Genomic DNA, 22,411 nt, shown 5'->3' with positions numbered 1-22,411 from the left:
ACACTTTTGAGATATGCATGCAGGACAGCGCGAACGCAGCCAATATGGATGCGACGACCTAGTAGCATGTTCATTGAACTAGTCTGACGCTGGGACCGTGAGAGTAATGGAGGTCGTCGTACTAGCCACTGTGATGAGCGCAATGTACACCTTCGGGACCCAAACCTCCCTTTGCTGGTAGTCCTGGCAGGTGTGCGAACTGTAAGCGCAATAGTGGTGCTTGTGCCGCTAGACTAGATAGCACAAGATGAATCCGGCGATGCTGGATGCTCCGACCTGGAGGAGCCCGAGTGCCAGGTACAGTGACACAGAAGAACTCGTGGATGGAGTAAGAATCGCGGAGATAGCCATGTTGAAGTGCAGTCAGGTCATAGATATTTCTGCGCCGCAGAATTGGAGGCTCTGATTAATGCCGGGAGAGTTGCTTCGATGGCGCTACAAGGCTACCACCAAAGAATTCGGCAGCTACAAAGAGCCTGCTTTTCAGGGGATCAGTAGCCGGCTTATGGCTGCATCCAAACCAATTGTTTTGTCCTAGAGCCAACCCAAAGGGAGACTTGGCAAGCCCAGCTGGACTGGGATACGACAACTTAGGAGACAACCAGAGACTCAAAATATGGCGCTGGAGACATCCGTGCTGTAAGAACTGTTTTACATAGTAGCCCCTGAGAAGAGTGTGGGAACATGACGAAACGCCGGATGGAATGAAGCAAAATACAGAAATGGCGTAGTCCATTAGGATAGGACCCTCGTGGAGAAGACCAGCCATTGCTAAGAGGAATGCAGCTCATCAAGGTGCTCATTGATGTTTTCTTCTGCTACAGTGAGTCCACAGATCGGGCACTCAACCTGAGTTGACCTTTCGTCTATATCATGTCTCGGCCGTTTCACAGCCGAGGGGTGGTCCTCCAGCAAAGCAGACTCACGATCGACGTATTGAGTGACGCTACTTGTCTCTGAGAAAAGATCCAAACGCCTCTTAAGACCTCCATGGTCACCCAGAGTGAGATTACGGCCCTCCTTAATACTTTTCGCGGATGGAATTGACGGACTCTGTATGACACAGGCTTTCTCTACACCAGAAGCACTCTTTGCTGTTGGTGCAACCCAGCTGTCGAGCTTATTCTTCTGCCTACCAGCCCTTGCTTTCAAGCTGAGATTCTTTAGTTGCTGTTTTGTAGGTTCGGGTTCAGCAATCTTGACATAGGTTCCCCCGCAGTCGTTTTGATGCTTGTCCCACCAAGTATCACTCTTTCCAGGAGCACGGTTCATGCTGCGTTTGACGAGTCCGAAATAAGGTGGTGTCTGACGACAGGGACCGTCACATTGCCAAACATGGGTCCGGTAGCTGTCAACCTCGTCGTGAAACGTGTGATACACGGTTATTGCGTAGGATCCATGGCTGTTAATAGAATCTGCCAATAATTGGAACCCAAGACCGTGCCCTGTGCCATCATCGCCCCGGGAATGATGCCACGATGTAGTGATGAAGAAGTACGCATGAATGGCCTCGTGAAGAAGGGTATCGACTGTATCTTCTCGAGGCCGGAATTTGAGCAAAGGCTCAGAGAGCTTGAGACGAATTCGACGGTACTTGCCCTCATTGTCTTTAGTGAGCTCACAAATGCCTGCACAGCTATAATACCTGGGTTAGTGGGGGATGTCTACAAAAAGGTGAGAGGTGCTTTACAGAGTTAGACGAGGAGACCATAGTACCTCAACCTGGGGTAGAAGCAAGCTCCGAAAATACAAAATATTGTAGAGACCGAACAGTTCGTGAATATCTACGAACGGATCAGCTCCTTCGCCATGAAGGATGCTCTGGATCGATGTCTTCGCTGCCTCCTGGTCCTGCGAGAGCGGGGGCTCACAGAATGTGGATATTGCTAGGAGCGCAGCGTCCTCGTCAGTGAGGGGCATAGCTATGGAGCGCTGCTATGTATACAGAAGATAGTGAACGGGTCATAGGCACGGGGTACATGGCCGTCGCAGGTAGAAATGTACCCCCGATGGATGGTGAACAGTGGCGGAGCGAGGCCCATGCGAGGGGCAGGGCAAGCTTGGAACACGGCGCGGGTCTACGAACTTGGAGACGCGCACTGTTATTCTATCTCCTCCTGCAACAACGCTCCATTCCCTTCTCGCCCCCCCTTAGCTACCATCACCGCCTACGCCGACGCCCCCTTCGCCACCCTCCCTCGCCGTCCCCGAATGCGCCAGTTGCTTCTTCGCTGTCTGGGGGCCGTTCTCGTAGATGACGACACTGCAACAACACCACCACACTCGCTCGTCACACGAACACATCTATATCCACCCCCCGTCCAGCACGCTCCGCATGCCCAACACCGACCGCGCAAGATAGCCAGACGCGCTGGCCATGGAGGTTCCCAGTGCTGCTGATCTGGAGCGCACCAGGTCGCAGGACTCCTCGTCGAGTCGCAGGAGCAGCACCGTTAGAGTCAGGCCACGCAAACGAGAATCGAGCACTTCATTAAAGCGCACCCCGTCAACCTCCACCGATGCTAAGAGTCTGACATCTTTTCCTTCGCTGTCGCCCACCCCTGATGCGTCACCGGTACAAAACCGTGTCAATGGGTGGTTTCGAGCAGCTGTGGGCGAATCGGGGACGAAGGCAGCAGCTGGAGGGAATAAAACTCGTACTGCGGATACAGGGGACAAGCTCGCTGCGGCCGAAGTTGGGAGTGAGCCTGCGCCGGACACAATTCGGAAAGCATCAAAAACAGTACAATCGATTGTAGGCACTCTGGTAGCCGCCTCCCCATCTACGAGAAGCCGGACTGCTCTTTTCGACGACACCCCTCAAGAACCAGACAAGGTCCCAGGCAGCCTCCATCACGCCAGCGACAAGAGCGTAGAACTGACACTAGAGCGAGTCGGACCGGTCAAGCTGGTCAGGCAGCTTGCAGGTGACTTAGCACAACGCGATGCTCAGGTAACAGCTCTTCGGCGTAGAGCAGAGGAAAGGGAGCGTATATTGAGGAAGATGCTGCAAGAATGCGAGGTGTCAAATATGGATATCGAATCTCGCCTACGGGAGCTTGACCGCAGTCAGGAGCAACGGAATGATGACCCAAGGGCGAGAAACAGGAGGAGTGATAGCGGGCTGCCTGGGACACACCCCGACGATCCTATGGAACAGCGGATTGCTCGAGCTATGGCGGACAACGTCTCCGACTTCGACACGACGAGCATACAGGACAATGCGTCAATGTTCAGTCAACGACTGGCTGATGGCGAAACGGAATCGCTAAATTCAATCTCTGAAATGCCCAAGGACCCAGCACGCAACTGGAAGAACTTCTTGTGGAGTGGTACGAATAGCAAAACGAGCAGGGCGCCCAGCATAACCAGTAAATTGGGCAACGATACTGATTTTCAAACTCGATCTCGGGCGTCTAGCAACTCTAAACTACCTCGGAAGCCCATCAGTGGCAACCTTTTCGTGCCTCCGTCAAACGGCGACAAACAGGGCGGCGCGATACCCACACTCCGCCGTCTTCAGAGCCAAGATGAGGAACAATCAACTTCATCATCTCGGAGATCTTCTGTCTCGGTCACGAACTGGGTCTTGCAAGCGGTGGCTGGCAAGAACCAGGTAAGTCGGCCTGGTGACAAACAGGGCACCCTGAGAGGTCGCGCCGCAACATCTGCCAGCGGTAGTACTGCGGATCGCGCACCTTCAAAAGAGTCGACGAGAACGTCTCAGTCAACTGGACCGGCAAACGCTAGTGCTAAGGCTAACGGGCGCCCGCGCGCCGCAAGAAGCTCTCTTGGACCGAATGGGACTATCAAAAGCATACCGCCAGAGAGTGTTACAAGCCCCAATGGCCTAAATCGGAACATTAGCAACCTTGGACCGGTCGAAATGGACACAATACTGCCCGAAGACTCCAGGCCTCCAACTTTGGTCCAGCAACACAACAACTTCAGTCAAAGCAGCGAATATCTGACGGATAGATTTGGTTTTATTTACGACCAAAGACGGAAAAAGCGGCAAAGCGAAGCGGCCGCCGCTATGGCAAAACACAAACGTAGCAGTAATGTCGAATCGTTGAGCGATGCGAGATCTGTTCTCAAAACTATCGGACAAGACCCAGATGTCAAGACTCCTCCGACTGAAGCACCACCTGATTCTGGACCTGCATCAAGGCCCGGGAGCACCGGTTCCTCTATCGAAGAACAAAATGGTCCGCAAGCGCCAAGCCGATGGCAAGATTTCTTGAAGCTAGCGACATTTCCCACAGAATTACTCTCTCACACCCCGTCTGCTGCACCTATAACTACAGTCGATGCGGCAGGAGCAGATCCGGCTCCTAAGGTACCTCCAGTCGTCGTAGCTAAGAGCAGAACTATGCCTCTCGTCAGCGTTAATCCCGAGCCGGCACCATCGCGTATCGTTTCAGGGAATGCGGAATTTGCCACCACGAGTCCATCAATATCCGTCGGCCCTGCAAGTCCGATCCGGCCACCGCAGCACCAGCCCGATCCCGTCAAAGCTTTGTTAGAACAACTGACCGACTTACACGATTCTTTACAGAGGGATAAAACCGTAAAATGGAACGACTTCCTTCGCAAAGTTCGAGCAGAACGAAAGCGAGAGGGCGAGGCCGCTACTGTTGGCGAAGGTCGTCCAAGGAACCTTACCATGCCAGAAGCCCTTCTTGGGGATGGGGAACTCATTGGTGTCGCCGGTCTAGGAAATAAGGGAAAAACTGGGAGAGCAAAATGGCAAGAATTCAAACAACTGGTCCTGGGAGGTATACCGGTAGCCTACCGCGCCAAGATCTGGGCTGAATGCAGCGGAGCATCCGCTCTTCGTGTCCCCGGCTACTACGACGATCTCGTAAACAATGGTGTTGATAATCCGAGCATTGTAGCGCAGATTCAGATGGACATTAATCGAACGCTCACGGACAACATCTTCTTCCGCAAGGGGCCGGGCGTCCATAAGCTTAACGAGGTGCTCATTGCGTACTCTCGCCGGAATCCCGAGGTCGGCTACTGCCAAGGCATGAACTTGATCACTGCCTGCTTACTTCTCATCATGCCAACGGCCGAAGACGCATTCTGGGTCCTGACCAATATGATTGAGAATATTTTGCCCGAAAAGTACTACGATCAGCAACTCCTCACTTCTCGTGCAGATCAGACTGTTCTACGCGAATATGTGGTGGAACTGCTGCCAAAGCTCTCAGCTCACCTGGATGAGCTCGAGATTGAGCTCGAGGCGCTCACGTTCCAATGGTTCCTCTCCGTTTTTACTGATTGCTTGTCAGCTGAGGCATTATTTCGCGTCTGGGATGTGGTCTTATGTATGCACGACGGCTCAACTTTCCTTTTCCAGGTAGCACTCGCGTTGCTCAAGCTTAACGAAAAGGCTTTGAGGGAGTGTGATAGTCCCGCTAGAGTCTACCACTACATAAACCACCAGATGACGAACCACGCCATTAGTATTGATGGTCTCATTCAAGCAAGCGATGCGCTAAAGAAGGTCGTCAAACGCAAGGATGTTGAAGAGCGTCGAGAGAAAGCAGTGGAAAGGGAACAGGAGGTTATGCGGCAGAGAGAAGAAATGAGGAGGGAGCGGGCACAGAAAGCGAAAGCAAAAGCCAGTGAGGAACCTACGGGCTTGAGACCAGACGCGATTCCCCTGGAAAATGAGACAGACTCGAGGATCTCACGCGAAGCCTTGCTCCTTCGGACTCCACTATCAATGGCCTCGCGGGCTGATAGCGAGGAGGATATCCTGAGCCAGTCCTTGGAGGAGTTGTAGAATCGCACTCCATTGCCGATCGAAGAGGAGTCTTTGTGGCGGGCTTGACAGGGTACTCATCCTCACACTTTTTCTACTCTCACGGGTTTCATTTATTCCGTCTAGCATCCGGCGCTCGGATTGACCTGTCACTTGACGTTATATACCCAAGACTCTTAAGTCGTTCCTTTTTCAAAATGGTCTTGATTTTCTTATGTCGCTTTCATTCCTTACTCAATTTGCATTGGATGGCGCGCTCGAATAATACCCCCTTGGAGAAGATTGAAACATCCATACCAGATTTTCGAAAGTCTGGAAATGCCTCTAGCGATATAGAATAGCTCATACCGAGTAACAGAGAATTGAAGTTTGGTTGCTGGTTCTCCCTGAGAACTATCGGATTCATTCTTTGTTTCATCGTCCTTGCAACCCCCGTATCTGACTTACGCTACACATTTATTCCTTTTACTAAACTCGTGTTACCAAAGCATTCTAGCAATTCTTGATAGCTGAACGAAGAAATACCTTTCTGCGATGGTCCGAGGTGGCTAGAAGACGTGTCAGACCTGCCAAAATGATCGGCATTTACCACGTTTAGATTTCTAAAGGAAGGATTGAAAAACTCCAAACGTCGTCAGAAGCTTTGCGACTTGGATTTTTGCGCCGTTTCTACAGGGCTTTGACGGGCCATGGGAGTTTGTTTTTCGAGAAGCACAGCTTCATCGTTCACTTATATTGAGGCTTTTCCCGGATAGTAAAGCCATCCGCCCCACAAACGGCCGATCTCCGTCTCGCTTTTGTAGTATTAACTTTATTGGACATGACCACCTTCTAGTTAAGTCGGCCGAGAGCTTTCTCGACCAATCTTCTACCATAGTCAGAAAAAGTACGTCCGCCGCTACCCCGCATGGGGAACCCCGAGGTCTAGACTAGCAACGCGCTGCAGAGCCGGCTCGGATATCGGTACCGGCCAGCAAACTGCGTATATAAATACGGATGGATTGCTAATCAACACTTCAAGTGAATGTACTCGTTGCGACGATCGCAGCCCAAAACCTCTGGGCAGCAGGCAACGGGAGACAACATACCAATTTCAAATCATCTCCAGCAACAATGGCAGCGATCCCAGCCCCGCCCTACGATGCTGAGCTCAGTGTGGCTCTTGCTCAGCTGCCCACTAGTCCTACTTTCAGCAAGGAGATACTACCGATGTTGCGGCAGTTCATGACTTCCATGTACAATGCGGAAAAGGCCATAGCGGGAAGGCACATCACCCTCGAGGAACGGACTATCCCGGGCCCTCATGGCGATATCAACATATCCATCTTCAAGCCCAGCGCCAGCACCGACAAGCCAAGACCCGGCATCTACTTCATCCACGGCGGCGGCATGTTCACGGGCAACCGCTTCCTCGGAAGTTCATTTCTCTGCGACTGGGTCGAGCAAGTGGGCGCCGTAGGCGTGTCGGTAGAATACCGCCTCGCGCCTGAACACCCCTACCCAGTTCCCCTAGACGACTGCTACGCCGGCTTGAAGTGGGTAGGCGAGCATCTCGGTGAGCTGGGCATCGATCCGGACAGGCTGATGCTCGCGGGCCAGTCGGCTGGGGGTGGACTATCCGCGAGTCTAGCTCTAACTGTCAGAGACAAGGGCGGCCCGAAGTTGCGCGCTCTTTGCCTTATATGTCCAATGCTGGACGACCACAATAACTCGCTTTCTGCGAGGCAGTATGCGACTGTGGGCACGTGGAACCAGGAAAAGAGCGCATTTGGGTGGTCGTGTCTGCTTGGTGATCAGGCGGGGAGTGAAGGGGTCAGTCCGTATGCGGCGGCGGCGAGGGCGACGGATCTCTCGGGGCTGCCGCCGACTTTTCTAGATGTGGGTTCTGCGGAGCCGTTTAGGGACGAGGTGGTTGCGTTTGCGGGGGCGATTTGGAAGGATGGAGGAAAGGCGGATTTGCATGTTTGGGATGGGGCGTTTCATGGGTTTGATATGTTGGTGCCGTCGGCGAAGCTGTCGGTAGCGGCTGTGTCGACGAGGTTGGATTGGGTGAAGAGGGTGTTGTGAGTTAGTAAGGAGGTTGTGCAGGATGGTTCTTACCTGTAGATACTCTTGGCTAATGGCATATGGTAGATTGTGCTGTGGTACCCGATTCACTAATGTTGCGGATGCATAATTACATATCTCTTGAATATTACGCGAAGCAAAACGTCCAAAGCAGTTGTAGAAACCTGTTCACACATTGGACAAAGAGTCTAGGTGGCTTTCAGTGGAACGCATGGGTCATGAAGTCCGCCTGTTGCCTAAGATTAGCTTTTCAGAGATTGAAAAGACTCTGTTGCACGAGGGCATTCCGGAGAATCAGCTTTCGGACAAAATAGTCTGTGAATATCCAACTGATATAGGTGGTACTCCAATATCAACGCTTCGCCCCTATCTACCTACCTGGTATCTACTAATGGTTCGGAATACGCGCCACACAGCCACACGAAGCTATCCTACAATGGCCTAGCCTAGATCATAGATCAGCCTCGACTCCAAGGTTGCACATTTCAGCCTGCTGCCCTCTGCTTCCTCACTCACGTTCCGTCCATAGTCGCTGTGGCAGTATGGGGCTATCTATGTGCCAGTATGGCTAGCATGCATTCTTTCGTCTCCAGCATCCTCGTCGTGTCATTGAGGTCTCCCCGCGTCACGAGAGCTGCCCCACTAGCACATGGGGATCTCGCTTCATGAGATGCTGCAAGAGACGATATGGCTTCTGGGTCGATGCCGACGGATAAGTTGGTGGTGTTTGGTGAACATCGAGAGGACTGCACTGCCTTGATCAATCAAGTTTGTTCTACCCTGCCTTGGGTGCACCCACCCCTTACTTAGTAGCGTTCCTGACACCGTTTAAGTTTACCTTGAACCATTTTGTACCCACCTACGATCCTACTATCGGGGATGACTCATTCCGAGTACAAGCTGTAATCGACGGGAAACCAAGCTTGATAGAAGTTCTCAGTACGGCTGGGCAGGAAGAATATACTGCTTTGAGGGACCAGTACATAAGAGATGGAGATGGATTCCTTGTCGTATACAGCATAACCTCGCGGAAGTCATTCCATGCTGTGACCCATTACATCGATCAGATAGAACGTGTCAAAAGCCCCAACTCCCAGACATCCATCTACAAAGCCGTCTCACTACGAATAATGCTAGTTGGAAACCGATGCGATAGGGTTACAGAAAGAGAAATTTCCACACAGGAGGGGTATATCTTCGCTAAAGAGCACGGGATCGATTTTGTTGAGGCCTCAGCGAAGAACTGCATCAATGTAGAAAAGGCATTTTACGACGTGGTCCGAGAATTGCGGAAACAGAGAGCAGCAGCCGCTCTCCTGGTGGCTTCAGCGTCGGCATTGTCAAAACCCATCCAGAAAAAATCCCGTAATCGCTCAGGGCTAGTCAAAATTATAGCGGAGCGATTTTCTCGCCTACGCCATAGTTTTGAAGACAGCAGTCCAGAACCCGCTGTCTTCAAGGGCGATCCCGATCAAATCCGGACTGTCGCTGAGCAGGGAAAACCTGAGTACGAGCCTGAAGTTGATGATTTCCGTGGTGGTGCCACCCCTTTTCGCTCAAGGCCGAGGCGCAAGACACAACGAGTACTCCCGCATCTGCTACCACCTGTTCATCCACCTGGATTGTCTCCTTTTCTCGATAAGTTTGAAGATTTTGCTGACAGTGGTCCATACGACCCGCGCGCTGGCTCATCCTCATCAACCACGTCGTCAGATTCACCATCAATACGCAAGCATCAGCAGGCAATACTAGACGCTTTCAACGAAACCACCACTTTTGATGATCAATATCAAGGAACCGGCAGGCTGACGCCCAACTTTTCGACATGGCTTCCACCACCTCCGCCTCCCGGTAGCAAGCCTACAACGAACCCCAAGAAAAAGATGAAAAGCCCGCTCAGTGCTGGGGTTTCGTACGTGCAAGCTTTGTTCGACTACGATGCTGATGACCAGATGTCTTTGAGCTTCCGAGAAGGTGATGTCATTCAGGTTATCTCACAACTAGAGAGTGGGTGGTGGGATGGGGTTTTTAAAGGCGTTCGAGGATGGTTTCCTAGCAACTATTGCATGGAGATCGCAGAACCCATAGGCGAGAACAGTCCGGATGAGAGCGAGTATTCCACATCAGACTCAGAGTCGACCCACACAAACAACGCCTCTTCATCGTTGATTGAAGGAGCGGGGCTGCGTTCTGCAACTCAAATATCTGGGGCTGATCCTCTATCAACACTTGAGCTTCAAATATCTCCAAGCCGACCCCCAACCCCCAATGCACCACTTCACGGTCCAAATTCACAGGATTGGCCGACGCCTGAAGGTTTGGAGGATCCTCGGGACTCGGGATCCCCAATTCCCACCACCACTCCTAGGAACGAAGCGGCTGCGATCGCAACTGATTTGAATGGAGAGAACCAGACTACTGAGAGCAAAGAACAGCACGAAGCTGAGTTTTGGATGCCCCAGGCTACACCGAATGGAAGGCTGTACTATTTTGATACGCTTACAGGAGTTAGTGCAGTGGAGCTTCCCTTGGAAACTCCATCGACAAATACGTACACGTTACCAAATAAAGGGACTGGGAGCTTAAAAGAGGGAAAAATTGAAGACTCGGTGCTACATTCCGATGCAGCTCCATTGGGCGATGACGCGTCAGAAACGAGCAAACTGGACGTAGGAAGCATCCCACGCTTGAATGCGAAGCTGACTCCAGGGCCTCTACCTGAGGTACAAATCACCAGCGGCAGACGAGTTAGCAGCCACTCGGGAAGCCGGCCATCAAGAACACAGGACATCTCAACCGCCCTTGGGGTAGCAAAACTGCCAATTAGGGAGCATGATCCGCCTTCGGAAACATCTGCTTGGGATTATACCATGTCTCCACAAGTATATAGATCTAGGTCACAGGCTAAAGTAACCGAAAGCGCAGAAGAGAACCAGAAAAATGATGGAGAAAAGCTCGCTCCTCTAAAATCAAATAACGGGATAGTGCGAGACCAGGGCGCCGGCGACTCCAGATACCTAGGGTCACACACGGGCGTCTCATTTTCAAGAATCGTCGCTGCAGCAGTGAAATATGAGCAGAGCAAATCTGCAACCTCGATACAAAAAGCTACTCCAAATCCCAGTAACCCCCTTGGACTCGGTAAAATGGAACTTCCGTTAGAGACTGGGACTCAAACCACTCGGGATGGACCAGAGCGACAGGTATTCAGAAACATACAGCACGAAGACTATGAAAGTCCCAGGGACGTCCCTTACAGACACATCGATGTGCTTGGCAATGGCCACTATGGATTTGTGGATGAAGTCGAGGCAAAATCACAACAAGCAGACGGTTCGACTGCAGTAACGTACGCTAGGAAGACTATTCTCGTGCAAAAGGCTCGCTCCGCAGAGACCACCCGTCGGATTCGCAACGAAATCGATATTATGAAGCGACTAGATCATGAACACGTTATCAGAATAGCGGCAACTTACACCGTAGGAAACAGATTCGCCATCCTCATGCAGCCAGTGGCGACAATGAATCTTGCTGAGTATATGGATAGACATCCTAAGCCGGCATCCGATTCTCCTATGCGGTGTTGGTTTGGCTGCCTGGCCTCCTCGTTGGCTTACCTTCACTCAGAGCGGATCAAACATCGGGATATCAAGCCTGCGAACATCCTCATTAAGGGAGCGACTATCATTCTCACCGACTTTGGTATCGCCCACGATGTGCAGGACGATTTGACAAGCTCTACCGTGGGCACGGTCGATTCGAAGACGCCTATGTATTGTGCCCCAGAAGTTGCAGATGAAAAGAGACGTGGTAGAGCCGCCGACATCTTTTCACTGGGATGCGTGTTTTTAGAGATGGCCACAGTGCTCTTGTGGAAGCATGGTGTCTCTCTCACTGCATTTCACGACTTTAAGCAAACTCCCGAGGGGAGAAAAGCATTCCACGTGAACTTGGATAAGACAGTCCAGTGGATCATACAGCTTTTCCAACATGCAGGACGCTGGAGTAATCAAGGCTTCAAACTTCTCCAAACAGATGATCAATTAGCGATGCTTTGTTGGTGTTACGCAATGCTACAACCTCGCTCCGACGACAGAATCTCAGCGCCCGACCTGGTTCTTCTCACAAACGCCGAGCAATGGACAGGTGAATGCTGCCGGCATCGCCCTAAATTCACCTCTCCTTGGAGCCCGCCTTCCATATTCAACCCCGTTCGGTCACTCGAGTCTTTCGCTACAGAGTCTAATTCATCTCTCTCTGGGTGGGAGTCATACAATACTGAACTTGGCTACACAGTGCCAAAGACACCGCCACCTTCTCAAAAGGAAACGTCGCCACCCAACGATCACCTGCCCCAAGAAATCCGCCGGTCGATCGAGCAATACATAGCGATGTGCGGCCGGCAACGGGCTTTCCATCGAGATCTTAGTGGCGATGAGTACGCCTACGAATGCATAGCCAAATGCGGCTATCGGACCAATTCTCGGGATCACTGGAAGCTACATGAGGAGACCCATCAACCACAGGAGTTCTATATATGTGGAATCTGCAAGGATAAATCTGGCGAAGAGAAATATGTTGTCTTCGGTAGACGTAAAGAGCTGCTGTTCCACATCCGACATGAACACCCTGACCAAGATGCTGAAGGCATCGTGAAGCAATCAAAGCAAGACTATGTTGCCGGTTTCAAGAGAAACTGCGAATTCTGCGGCGATCTCTTCATTACTTGGGATTCGAGGAACGAGCACATTCTTGCGCACTTTGATAGAAGGAACTTCCAGAATGAATGAATGGAAAGATCCATGGCCTGATGATGGCAACAAATGACATACATCAAGCGAAGGTGAAACAGAAACCAATAATTGGCATCAGCTCATCTCTCTTGTATCGCTCTCACCATCTGCTCCGCAAAAGCTATCTACAGTCACAGATTAAATGGCTGAAGGGTATCCAGATTTACGCCTTACGCCGAAGAAACACAACTTTCTCTACATAACCGTATCATGCTCAGCACTTCCCCTCCCTCCACATTTTGACCGACTTGACCGTCATCCCAAGCTCATTCCCCTTCCCCCACGTCGGCATCCACGAGTTCCGCGCGTTCCAGAAGTCTCGCATAGCCGTAGGCGAGAAGTTGATCCAGGGCTTGTCGCCTTGGCGGTCACTGGTGCCATCATTAATTGATAGCCAATGAAAGAGCGTCTCATATTCAACTTACGGGAAGTACCCAGTAGTACTACCAACAGCGACATTAAGGATCAGATAAAACGGCTCATCGAACGGGGTGTTCGGACGGCCGGTCTGGGACCAAGGGTCGCTCTAGGGAAAAGTCAAGTCAGCTGCTGGGGTGTTGGGAATGGGGGGCTGTGGTGTTCTTACCAAAGCTGAGCCGTTGACGAACATATTTTGGAACCCGCCGCGCTTCCAGAGATTACCCATCTTAGTGGAGAACTTAACGAAGAGGGTTTGCTGACAGGCGTTAGCACTAATCGCAAGAGTGGACTGAGATTGAATGGGAAGAAGCTTACAGCTAAACGCGAGTCGACATAAGTGTAGATGTAATTAGGGGTCCACTCCATGCCATAGACATGGAAGTCCTTGGAGTAGTCGGTCCGGCGGATGCCGCGCTTGCCGGTCGTCTTCCAGAAGAGGTCGAGGACGGTCTTGGGACCCCAGTGGAGGGTTCCGGAGATCTCGTCACGGCCGCCGTCGTAGCTGGCAATTTGTTTAATATTGATATCGGTGCCTGTGGGAAGCTGCAGACTTACTCGTCACCGTAATTTCCTTTTGATTCCATGATGTCTATCTCTCCTGACGCTGGCCATTCGCCGTATACGTCCTTCTCAGGCATCATCCTGTAATAATTAGCAATTAGCGATGGCTGAGAAGTGATCTTGATGCAAACTCACCAGATCGCTGGCCACAGCCAGTCGCCTTTGGGAAGTTTGGCCACGACCTCTGCAGTTTGTTTAGTATCGCTCCTTTCAGCTCACTCAGAGAGGGAAAACTACCAATCTTGCCGTAAGTCAGATTTAGCTTCCCCCGAGTAGTAAGACGCGCACTTCGCACAGGGTTGATGATGGCCCCGCTGGTTACGTTACTGCGCACTGAGCAATCTCCGCCGGGGATCTTCTTTGCGCTCGTGCAAGTGCCATCGCCGCCCGTCTTTGTAAGATTGAGCACGTAGCCGTCGTTAATCTGGGCTAGGGTGATGTTGGTCGTATCGACAGTGAAGGTAGGGACGATATGGAGCCCCTCGGAGTCAGTAAAGGAGTTCCTGGGATCCGAAGTTGTCCAATCGAACGTGCCGGTCCCGAAGCCGCCGAGCTCAACCTCATGATTCCAGTGTTCTGGGTTTATTCCGTTTGTGAAGTCGTCTTCAAAAAGCGGACAATACTAGAGACACTTCAACTATACCGCCACAGAGAGGTGTAGTCGTACTCACGTTGTCGTGGGGCACACTCCGCCATCCATCATAGCAGATGTAAGCTCCGATGCCCAATCCAGCAATCAGGAATCCAAAGAAGATGACTTTATCCCATATCTTCCGTAGTTCCTTCTCCTTTGTCCATGGTTTCTCGTATTCTCCGACTAATCTGGCGCTCTTGAACTTCCGTTGCTTCAAAGGCGGTGCCTGTTGCTCTGTGGCAATGATCTGTAAGCTTTCAACCTTAAACATGATTGTTCGCTGAGTTGACAGTACAGCAGAAAAGAGAGCTCGCTCACCAGTGAAGAAGTACGACCCAGAGGCCGAAGGTGCGGAAGCAACGGATACAGTCTGAGGCGTTTGGAAAGGATTTTCAGTCTTAACGTGCAATTGCGGCGAAGACCTGGGCACCCACTCGGGTTTTTTCTCCTTTTGTTCTTCCATGTGCTGCTCCATGTGACCAGTTTGAACACGCAACGGCGACCGTTTACGTGTTAGAGGGCACCCTTTAACTGCTCGAGTGGCGATCAAGACCAGATTTATGCGGAGGTGGAGAGCCTTATAGCAGGTATCTGACAATATCTGACTAGCATATCGGATATCGCGGATCACTGAAAACGTTGGCGATCAAAGACAGATCCTTGTTTAGAGAAGAGAGATATCTGACTAGTGGAGTTCACTCAAGATCGCTGGAACACAAGCAAAGGTTCGTGACGAGAGAGGGAGAAGACTCTTAAAGAATGACAAGATGAACACCGGTCACTACAGAATGGCGGTTGAGGAGCACTGTTCATGGGGTTAAGATGTACTGTTTCAGGGGTTGAGAGTCGCTCGTGCCAGGCGGTCCCATCCCCAAAGTCGATCGCTCGGAGTTGAGGGTGGTTTAGATAGAGACATGGCCGACTGCAGGATTCTAATTAAAGTGTCTCGAAGGAGAGTCAGACGTCCTAATCTAGCCGACGACTGCATCACCCACTAGTCTACGGCTGATAGAAGGGTAGCGACAGACTTTTCAAGTGTTCATCGCATTTTGGAACTTTTCCGTGAAAATGATGATGATAGCGCTCAAGTGGAGATATTTCGAGCACAAGGTTGCTTAGAATCGATGATAGACGATTCGATTAGTGTTATCGATAGTCTGAATTCAGGACCCTGCTTAGCAGAGGGATGGAGTTAGCTTCCAGGGGGCCTCCTGGGACACGTGTACGCGCAATGCGAACCCTGAAGGAGTTTTCCTCGATGAAGGGTCTGAGCTAGGATGAACAGTCCTGCGGTTTCGCATCCAGTCGACACGGCCATGCTGTATTCTTATAGAGGCTATTCGAGCGGCGCTGTTCCGATACGCTATGCGCTTGGAGCGTCAACCAACGAGTGTGAAGGGAAAGAATGCGTGGGCTGGACCCAGGGTCGCGAAATGTAGGATTCCTAGTGTTCCTACATCTCAGCCCAATTGCGCGTGGATGACCCGTGATGTTTTTGTGGGTCGTCCCCAGCGGGGAAAGTCTTAATTCAACCTCGTTGGCGCTAGAGTCCCTCGAGACTCTTTCACCGCTCCCTGTGCCTCCTTGTCTTCTCCCATTCACCATCCAAATCTCGCAATAACGGGTATCGTGGTGAGCAAGCCTGGGATGACACTAGGGTCCTTTTGCGCAACCAGCCTGGCCCATCTCCAGCTCCTCGGCGCCTCGTCCCGTCCCATTCCTAGGGTCTCTCCGTTGTTCCACGCGAATCGGGGCATGTGTACCTTCATTCACTGCCAAAAAGAGACGCCAAGCTGCATCGTCAGGAAATATCTGTCTTCCGTCACCCTAGCAGCTGATCAAAACAGAAATGATTCTCAACGTTTCATCTTGGCCTTGTTTAAACATCCATTGCCTGTCCTACACCAGTCGGAGATCACTTCGGCTACGCCGTAGCCGCGCCGTGTAGCCTTTCTGGCATCAGTCAACCAATTAGAGTCTCCTTTGCATTTTGGAGGCTTACTGTAGCTACTGGAAGGAAGTTGATCTGACCGCCTCTAAGAGTGGACACGAATTACCAGCAAAATTCGGCCACTAACTAGCATCTTCACTGCACGTCTCCCTTTGCTCTGTATTCCTTCTTGATACTAGACATCTCATCTTTGTGTACTCGGGACGGTCCGCTCTACCTTTTTACTTCAGTGTTTCGGTTTAGGCCAATCACTTCAGGTAGCTCCGTAGGGGCATGGGTGCCTGTCTCACCAGTTTGAATGTGATGCCAAGGTGGGATCTCACAAGGCTCATTTCTGTATGATTTCCACGAGAACAAGCTATGAGCACTACTCTCCCTGCTTTACTGTACCCGAATCATGCTTGTGAGACAAGCACTAGCCCTAACTCCATCAGCCTTGCCCGATCCCTAAATCTCCGTCCATGGTCCGTTCATTGAATGCGATGACTTGTAAATCATATACTTACTCTGTTTCTGTCAGCAATTTCTCGCTTCTACGGCGGCTATGTCTGGACGGCTACCGGGGACGTCGCCGAAGCTGCATATCACTAAGGTCAAGCTTTGCAGAGCGCCTCGGTCCCACCTGGAGCACGAGGCTAGGCTGGGATTTGTCCAGCCATGACTGAGGCGTCTCTTCCGTCAGGTGCTGATGGGTTGATTATGACAGACCTCGGGACTATTTCTCAGTTATCAACAACCTGCGAGCGGCAGCTATGTCCACGTCCGCAACGTGCCCTGCCATTTACTAGCCTTGTCTTGTGGAGCTAGACGGTACTACATCTTTCAGGCCGTCTTCTACATTTCACGTTCTCCCGGTACTTTTGCATTCTCCTTTTTTTTCATTTTCTGCGTTTTTTACACTCAGCATCATACCTGAAGGACACGATGAGTGGTACGATACCGCCTCCAGTTGGCAGCTCAATGCCTACATATCCTGTGGCTGTGGGACAGAAAATTTCTAGGCCCGAGCATTCACGGAACAGGACACTTCTTCCGACGCCTGAGGACCATAGAGTCTCTCGCCATGAGGTTGTGAGTAAAGTCCCCAATAATCCGAGGTGTCCATTTTCGGCTTGCTCGATGTGATTTTGGCCTTTTGTTCAGGAGGCTTGACAAGGCTCGACAAGGCTTGACACATGGACGGGATTATCTGTGTGTAATCATTCAACGTGGTAGTCGGGCTATAGCGATAAGATTTTAGTAATGAGCTTGCTAACGCCTGGAGCAGATGGTTAAGTTTATATATCGCCGAGTCCTAGACAAAGGATGGTTGAAGCCAGATGAAAGCTTACGAGGGTCGGAGTATGACCATCTAGGAGTAGTCATGCAAGTTGAAGACGACGAATCAGTCCATTACATCTCAGAGCCAGAAGATGTCAACCCAGAGCTCAAGGTTGTGTGCGAGAAGCTCAACCTTGCTGTAGCGTTCACCATGTCTTCAGAGATATGCTCACCCCTCTTTTCTCGAGTAGGGAAGAACGACACCGAACTGACTCTCGGACCGTATAATTTGACCGTCCCAGTGGTCAATAGCATACGCGAGCTCGCTAGGAACGATACTGGAGTGAGGCGGAGAGATATCATGTGTCTCGTTCGTCAGGAAAGACTGGTGCTTGTGTGGAGCCATACTGCAGAAGACTTGATGGTCCAAGGGGTAGATGTAGAGAGTAAGATTATGGGAACCGTGAGTGATGTGTCTGTATCTTTACTGAAATGAGCTAATGGTATCTAGCTTTGGGGTGCAGCAATTCCTGAACAAGATCGCCGACACACATTCCGACCCACAACAGGTCGTGACTCCGGATACACAACTCCAAGTATCTATGGCAAGAACTCACGAAGCGAGAAAGGATCTAAGAGCAACATCATTGCGCGAGGATTCGAAATTGAAGAAATTGAGAAGAAAGATGGAACGTATCTCGACATTGACGACGAAGAAGCTATGAAGATTCCCAAACGACCTTTCCTGCTCACTCACAGTCTGATGATTGGCATGACCGTCTGTCTGCTTGTCTGTGTGGAAAGTCTGGCTGTTCAGCATATCGTCGTCGAGATCCGCACATTGGGATCGGTTGGCCTATCGCGTCTTGCTTTACTTGCGACTCTTCCACTATTCGTTTTCTTTGCATTATTCTTCTTCGTCGTCCTTATCGGGTCGCTTTTCCAGCTTGTGGGCCCTATTCAAGACCCAAAACAGGGTAACTCGAAGTACTATTCATCGCGTGCGCCACGCAGAGAACGCCACCGGAATTTGGACTTACCGCACATCAGTATACAGATGCCAGGTATGTGGCATCCCCTATGCAATATCTTCAAGTGCCACTAACCGCTTGAGCAGTTTACAAAGAAGGCTTGAAAGGTGTCATCATACCGACCGTAACTTCTCTGATGGCAGCGATTAAGCAGTATGAAGCCGAGGGCGGAACAGCCTCTATGTAAGCTAGTTCGAATTTCTAGTTGGCTTCTACGATGTGCTAATGAGAAATAGTTTTGTTTGTGAAGATGGAATGCAAGCTATTAAGCCCGAGCTGGCAGACGCACGCAAGCGATTCTATGAGCTCAACAATATTGGCTGGTGTTCCCGACCCCCACATGGTAAAGACGGCTTCGTGAGACCTGGTAAATTCAAGAAAGCGTCCAATCTGAACTACTGTCTCAACTTCAGCATTCGGGTCGAAGACGAGCTGCAGAGGCTTCTCAAAGCTCATGCTGATGAGCTACGCTGCGCGGAAGAAGATATCACTCTCGAACAGGAGAACGATATGTACGAGCAGGCCTTGCATAAGATTATGGACGATGATGGAGGCCGCACGCAAGCTTCTGGAAACATCAGGCTAGGAGAAATCATACTGCTCGTCGATTGCGATACTCGAGTGCCAGTCGATTGCTTGGCTCTTGGGGCTATGGAGATGGCCGAGAGTCCTGATGTCGCCATCATTCAACATGCTAGTAAGTCAATCCAGCACGTACTCCTTGGATAAATTATCTAATTGCTTTAGGTGGCGTTATGCATGTAATCCATACCATCTTTGAAAACGGTTCGTCCAACTCTCATCCTCTCCACGATTCCACTAACTCTAACCAAGCGATCACGTACTTTACAAACCTTGTTTACCTTTCAATCCGCCATGCCGTTGGAAGTGGTGATTATGCACCCTTTGTAGGCCATAATGCCTTCCTCCGCTGGAAAGCGGTGCAGAGTGTGTCGTTCCAAGACAACGGCGTAGATAAATTTTGGAGTGAAAGCCACGTCTCGGAAGATTTCGATATCTCCCTGCGTTTACAAATCGCTGGTTTCGTTGTCCGAATGGCGACTTACGGTATTTCATACCTCTAATTATGAAGTGATTGCCAACTGATAAGCGTATAGATCATGGCAAGTTCAAAGAAGGTGTCTCACTAACCATTTTCGATGAATTGCTGAGATGGGAAAAATATGCCTATGGCTGTTCAGAGCTTGTGAGCATACTAGAATCATCGATCTGATTCTTTGCTCACTACCTCGCAGATGTTTAACCCCATCCATACCTGGCTTTGGCGCGGACCGTTCACGAAGCTATTCCGCACTTTCCTCTGGTCAAATATGAAGATTTCTTCCAAGTTTACCATAATCGGGTACATCGGAACGTACTATGCCATCGGAGCAGCGCTTCCCCTGTCAATCATCAACTACATCATCACTGGGTGGTATGCCTCCACTCTGGACCATTACTATCTTTCCAGCTGGAAGATGTTAGTGGGCACTCTCTTCGTGTTCAACATCATCTCTCCGATTTGGTAAGTCTTCTTCCGCCTCTTCTACATTCAGATCCTAAGAGACGGCAGTTTTGCTTGGTTCCGTCACCGCATGGGCGATAAGAACTTCTTCTGGGCCCTACTTGAAGGCGTCAAATGGATGCCCATGTTCCGTAAGTTCTCCGCCGCCCTTGCCTTCATGATCTAATCTTGAAATCGGATAGTCATCTTCTTCGGCGGCATGTCCTGGCACATATCCCATGCGCTTCTCGCCCACCTGTTCTCCCTCCCAATGGAATGGACCTCCACTGCCAAAGAACTCGAAGGTACTGGCTTCTTCATCAGCGTCGACAAAGTCATTAAGAATTTCAAATGGATGTTGCTCGCCATGGCACCTGTTATTGGCGGTATGATCTACCTTGCTGTAGGTGCGCCACGCGGCTGGAGGATCGAAGACTTCACTAGTATTGTGCCTTTGGCGAACCAGGTTGGTGCGCATGTGCTGTTGCCGTTGTTGCCTATTATACTTGGGTCGTAAGAAGGAGTGTATCGAGGGGGTGGTTCGGCTGTATTCTGTCGTTCGTTTATGACGGATACCCGGACATAATACGTTTGAATGGTGGAGTACGTTCGTTTCATTGGTTAGGTCAGGGATAGTTAATGTGCAGATTGGAAATAAGAGTGAACATAATGGAGATTTTGAGAACTTCACCCGAATCCACATGATCTTTCAGACATAGCACCGTGTTCCACGTATGCCTTCCTAGTGAAGAGTGACACTCACAAATCTTTCCTGCCAAATGCTGGATGCCAAATGCCCCGTGAATTTTCGTGCTGTGGACACTATTATACACACCTCTTCAAAAATACACTGCTACTTAACAGCCATCTACAACTGTGAAGCACCCAATCGTTGCACCATTTCCCACATCCGTCCTCATTCCTCATTCCTCATATCTTAACATCCCTATCCACCTCTTCCACCACCTCATCCACAGGCGTCGGCCTCCACCGCTTCTTCCCCTGCAACAACTCCCTCGCCTGCTTCGCCAACGTCTGCGCCTCCTCCCTCGCCTCCTTGATCTTGGTCGCCGGTTTGTCCCTCCCATCCGCATCGTCCTGCAGCTGACTATAAATCTCCTTGCTCCACGGCTCCCAGCTCTCCGGATCTTCCGGCCACACAAACGGCTTGTCCATTTCGACCGTCATGTGCTTGATCGCTTTCGGCCGGAACCACTTGTTCTGCTGTGGCACGGTCGCGTCGGGCCGGTCGTGCTGCACGCGCTGCTGTTGCACGTAGGAGCGGATTTTGTCGGTGCGGAGCCCGTAGGCGTGGAAGAGGTAGTCGCGCAGGTCGAGCTTGGAGAAGGTGAGGGGGACGCGGAATTTGGCGTGGGTTGCGGGGAGGTGTTCGGATTTGATTAGCGCTATTACCGCGTTGGGTCTGTGGGCAGTTAGGCAAGGAGAACGTAGTAGATGCGAATTCTTAGAGTTGTGCATACAGGTAGACTTCTTTCCTGCCGAAGCGGACCATGGTGAAGGTTGGGGAAGGAGTAGGAGGCCAATTGCCGTTAGGGAATTGCTGGGAGCGGTTGGATTGCGCAGGGGGGCTTCAGAGCATTAGACTGTGCCTCAAATAGTCAATTGTTCTTTGCTGGATTGCAGGATGGCGCGCGACGATCTCGTGGTGTTGAGGGCGTCCGGAAATTTCCGCGAGGTTTGAGATATCTCTTGCATTTGCTGAATCAGCAGGGTCAGGTTGATAACTAGTTATCTCCTCGACGTCCCTTCCGTGTCGTCCTCCGCGCGCGAAGTCGGAGCTTTCCTCCGCATTGCTGCTGCTCTGTCAATGCACAACTCCTATGCTTCCGATTCACGGGCTCATGGGCGTGGCATCGACCTCTGCTATCGAATCAAGCGCTCAGGGGCGCCTCGATCCTTTTCCTAACATGTCAATACACGATTCTCCATGCTGCAAATTAGAAGCAACGAAAGATGTCATCGATCACTGGATTCCTCTGTATTACCCAGGGGTGCTCCAAGCACATCCCTACTCTGTCAGAATCATTGATCGGGCTCCACGATTCGGCAGCTCGATAAATTCAGCTCCTGAACCGGCACCCCGAGGTGGTTCGTTCTAGCGGTTTGTAGGATATTCGCGACGCATTGGCACACCCTTTCGGCCCCGCAGATGCACTTCTTCGCGTTTATGTCGGTAAAGCGGCAATGGCCGTCGAACTCTGGCGCGCTGTCAGACGCAGTCTCACGGCAATGGTGATCGTCGTTGTCTAGGGTGACGGGGTCTTGGTGTCACAGAATGAGTACGACGGGCGTCACGTTTGCTATAGGAACCGGAAGAACTGTTTGACCATGGGCCGATTACGTGGGCGAATGAGGACATTTCACAGCGTGAATCTGGGTTTTCGAGGTCGTTGCTT

General features: G+C 51.0%; 10 protein-coding genes across 10 annotated transcripts; 7 read left to right on the top strand and 3 right to left on the bottom strand.

Moving 5' to 3' along the window:
* Positions 1-771: 771 nt before the first annotated feature.
* On the bottom strand, positions 772-1,920 carry BDZ99DRAFT_390796 (uncharacterized protein; the record flags this gene model as incomplete). The annotated part of the gene is made up of 2 exons (XM_033715694.1): positions 772-1,636; positions 1,691-1,920. The coding sequence occupies 2 exons, from the start codon at positions 1,918-1,920 to the stop codon at positions 772-774; spliced, it is 1,095 nt and encodes a 364-aa protein (XP_033575432.1).
* A 78-nt stretch (positions 1,921-1,998) lies between these two features.
* On the top strand, positions 1,999-6,288 carry BDZ99DRAFT_509708 (TBC-domain-containing protein; the record flags this gene model as incomplete). The annotated part of the gene is made up of 2 exons (XM_033724424.1): positions 1,999-2,250; positions 2,498-6,288. 2 exons carry the CDS (start codon positions 1,999-2,001, stop codon positions 5,792-5,794), a joined length of 3,549 nt encoding a protein of 1,182 aa, XP_033575431.1. The 3' UTR covers positions 5,795-6,288.
* A 476-nt stretch (positions 6,289-6,764) lies between these two features.
* BDZ99DRAFT_464339 (alpha/beta hydrolase fold-3 domain-containing protein) lies at positions 6,765-7,942 on the top strand. Its single transcript, XM_033720288.1, has one exon. It carries the CDS (start codon positions 6,887-6,889, stop codon positions 7,838-7,840), a length of 954 nt encoding a protein of 317 aa, XP_033575430.1. The 5' UTR covers positions 6,765-6,886; the 3' UTR covers positions 7,841-7,942.
* A 585-nt stretch (positions 7,943-8,527) lies between these two features.
* Positions 8,528-9,263, top strand: BDZ99DRAFT_489129 (ras-domain-containing protein; the record flags this gene model as incomplete). Its single annotated transcript, XM_033722960.1, has 3 exons — positions 8,528-8,608; positions 8,674-9,179; positions 9,236-9,263. 3 exons carry the CDS (start codon positions 8,528-8,530, stop codon positions 9,261-9,263), a joined length of 615 nt encoding a protein of 204 aa, XP_033575429.1.
* A 1,723-nt stretch (positions 9,264-10,986) lies between these two features.
* On the top strand, positions 10,987-11,703 carry BDZ99DRAFT_391201 (kinase-like protein; the record flags this gene model as incomplete). Its single annotated transcript, XM_033715716.1, has 1 exon — positions 10,987-11,703. A coding segment is annotated over one exon (717 nt), but the record flags the coding sequence as incomplete, so codon positions are not given.
* A 438-nt stretch (positions 11,704-12,141) lies between these two features.
* BDZ99DRAFT_370060 (uncharacterized protein) lies at positions 12,142-12,606 on the top strand (the record flags this gene model as incomplete). The annotated part of the gene is made up of 1 exon (XM_033714802.1): positions 12,142-12,606. A coding segment is annotated over one exon (465 nt), but the record flags the coding sequence as incomplete, so codon positions are not given.
* Positions 12,607-12,812: 206 nt separating this feature from the next.
* On the bottom strand, positions 12,813-14,519 carry BDZ99DRAFT_445947 (putative gram-negative bacteria binding protein; the record flags this gene model as incomplete). Its single annotated transcript, XM_033717950.1, has 8 exons — positions 12,813-13,004; positions 13,059-13,159; positions 13,220-13,309; positions 13,369-13,555; positions 13,609-13,695; positions 13,750-13,798; positions 13,852-14,236; positions 14,286-14,519. The coding sequence occupies 8 exons, from the start codon at positions 14,517-14,519 to the stop codon at positions 12,848-12,850; spliced, it is 1,290 nt and encodes a 429-aa protein (XP_033575426.1). The 3' UTR covers positions 12,813-12,847.
* A 1,311-nt stretch (positions 14,520-15,830) lies between these two features.
* On the top strand, positions 15,831-16,576 carry BDZ99DRAFT_464337 (uncharacterized protein). The gene has a single exon (XM_033720287.1). It carries the CDS (start codon positions 15,896-15,898, stop codon positions 16,181-16,183), a length of 288 nt encoding a protein of 95 aa, XP_033575425.1. The 5' UTR covers positions 15,831-15,895; the 3' UTR covers positions 16,184-16,576.
* An 890-nt stretch (positions 16,577-17,466) lies between these two features.
* BDZ99DRAFT_534601 (uncharacterized protein) lies at positions 17,467-20,511 on the top strand (the record flags this gene model as incomplete). The annotated part of the gene is made up of 10 exons (XM_033726539.1): positions 17,467-17,922; positions 17,971-18,523; positions 18,574-18,673; positions 18,727-19,187; positions 19,238-19,276; positions 19,325-19,558; positions 19,609-19,697; positions 19,747-20,015; positions 20,064-20,146; positions 20,198-20,511. The coding sequence occupies 10 exons, from the start codon at positions 17,467-17,469 to the stop codon at positions 20,509-20,511; spliced, it is 2,598 nt and encodes an 865-aa protein (XP_033575424.1).
* Positions 20,512-20,541: 30 nt separating this feature from the next.
* Positions 20,542-21,660, bottom strand: BDZ99DRAFT_419591 (uncharacterized protein). The gene is made up of 2 exons (XM_033716896.1): positions 21,476-21,660; positions 20,542-21,417 (listed from the first exon to the last, which is right to left on the bottom strand). The coding sequence occupies exons 1-2, from the start codon at positions 21,505-21,507 to the stop codon at positions 20,925-20,927; spliced, it is 525 nt and encodes a 174-aa protein (XP_033575423.1). The 5' UTR covers positions 21,508-21,660; the 3' UTR covers positions 20,542-20,924.
* Positions 21,661-22,411: the final 751 nt, after the last annotated feature.

The sequence above is a fragment of the Mytilinidion resinicola genome (assembly GCF_010093595.1).
Source record: "Mytilinidion resinicola strain CBS 304.34 unplaced genomic scaffold BDZ99scaffold_12, whole genome shotgun sequence".
Classification (NCBI taxonomy): domain Eukaryota; kingdom Fungi; phylum Ascomycota; class Dothideomycetes; order Mytilinidiales; family Mytilinidiaceae; genus Mytilinidion; species Mytilinidion resinicola.
Note: the sequence above shows the minus strand (reverse complement) of the source record. Positions and strands in the feature narration are given on the sequence as shown.

Bases quoted from the DNA above. Each gene is read 5' to 3' on its own strand.
- BDZ99DRAFT_464339 (XM_033720288.1), top strand. From the start codon at position 6,887: ATGGCAGCGATCCCAGCCCCGCCCTACGATGCTGAGCTCAGTGTGGCT.
- BDZ99DRAFT_464337 (XM_033720287.1), top strand. From the start codon at position 15,896: ATGACACTAGGGTCCTTTTGCGCAACCAGCCTGGCCCATCTCCAGCTC.
- BDZ99DRAFT_419591 (XM_033716896.1), bottom strand. From the start codon at position 21,507: ATGGTCCGCTTCGGCAGGAAAGAAGTCTACCT. The intron at 21,418-21,475 runs GTATGCACAACT...AACTGCCCACAG, and splicing joins GGCAGGAAAGAAGTCTACCT to ACCCAACGCGGTAATAGCGC.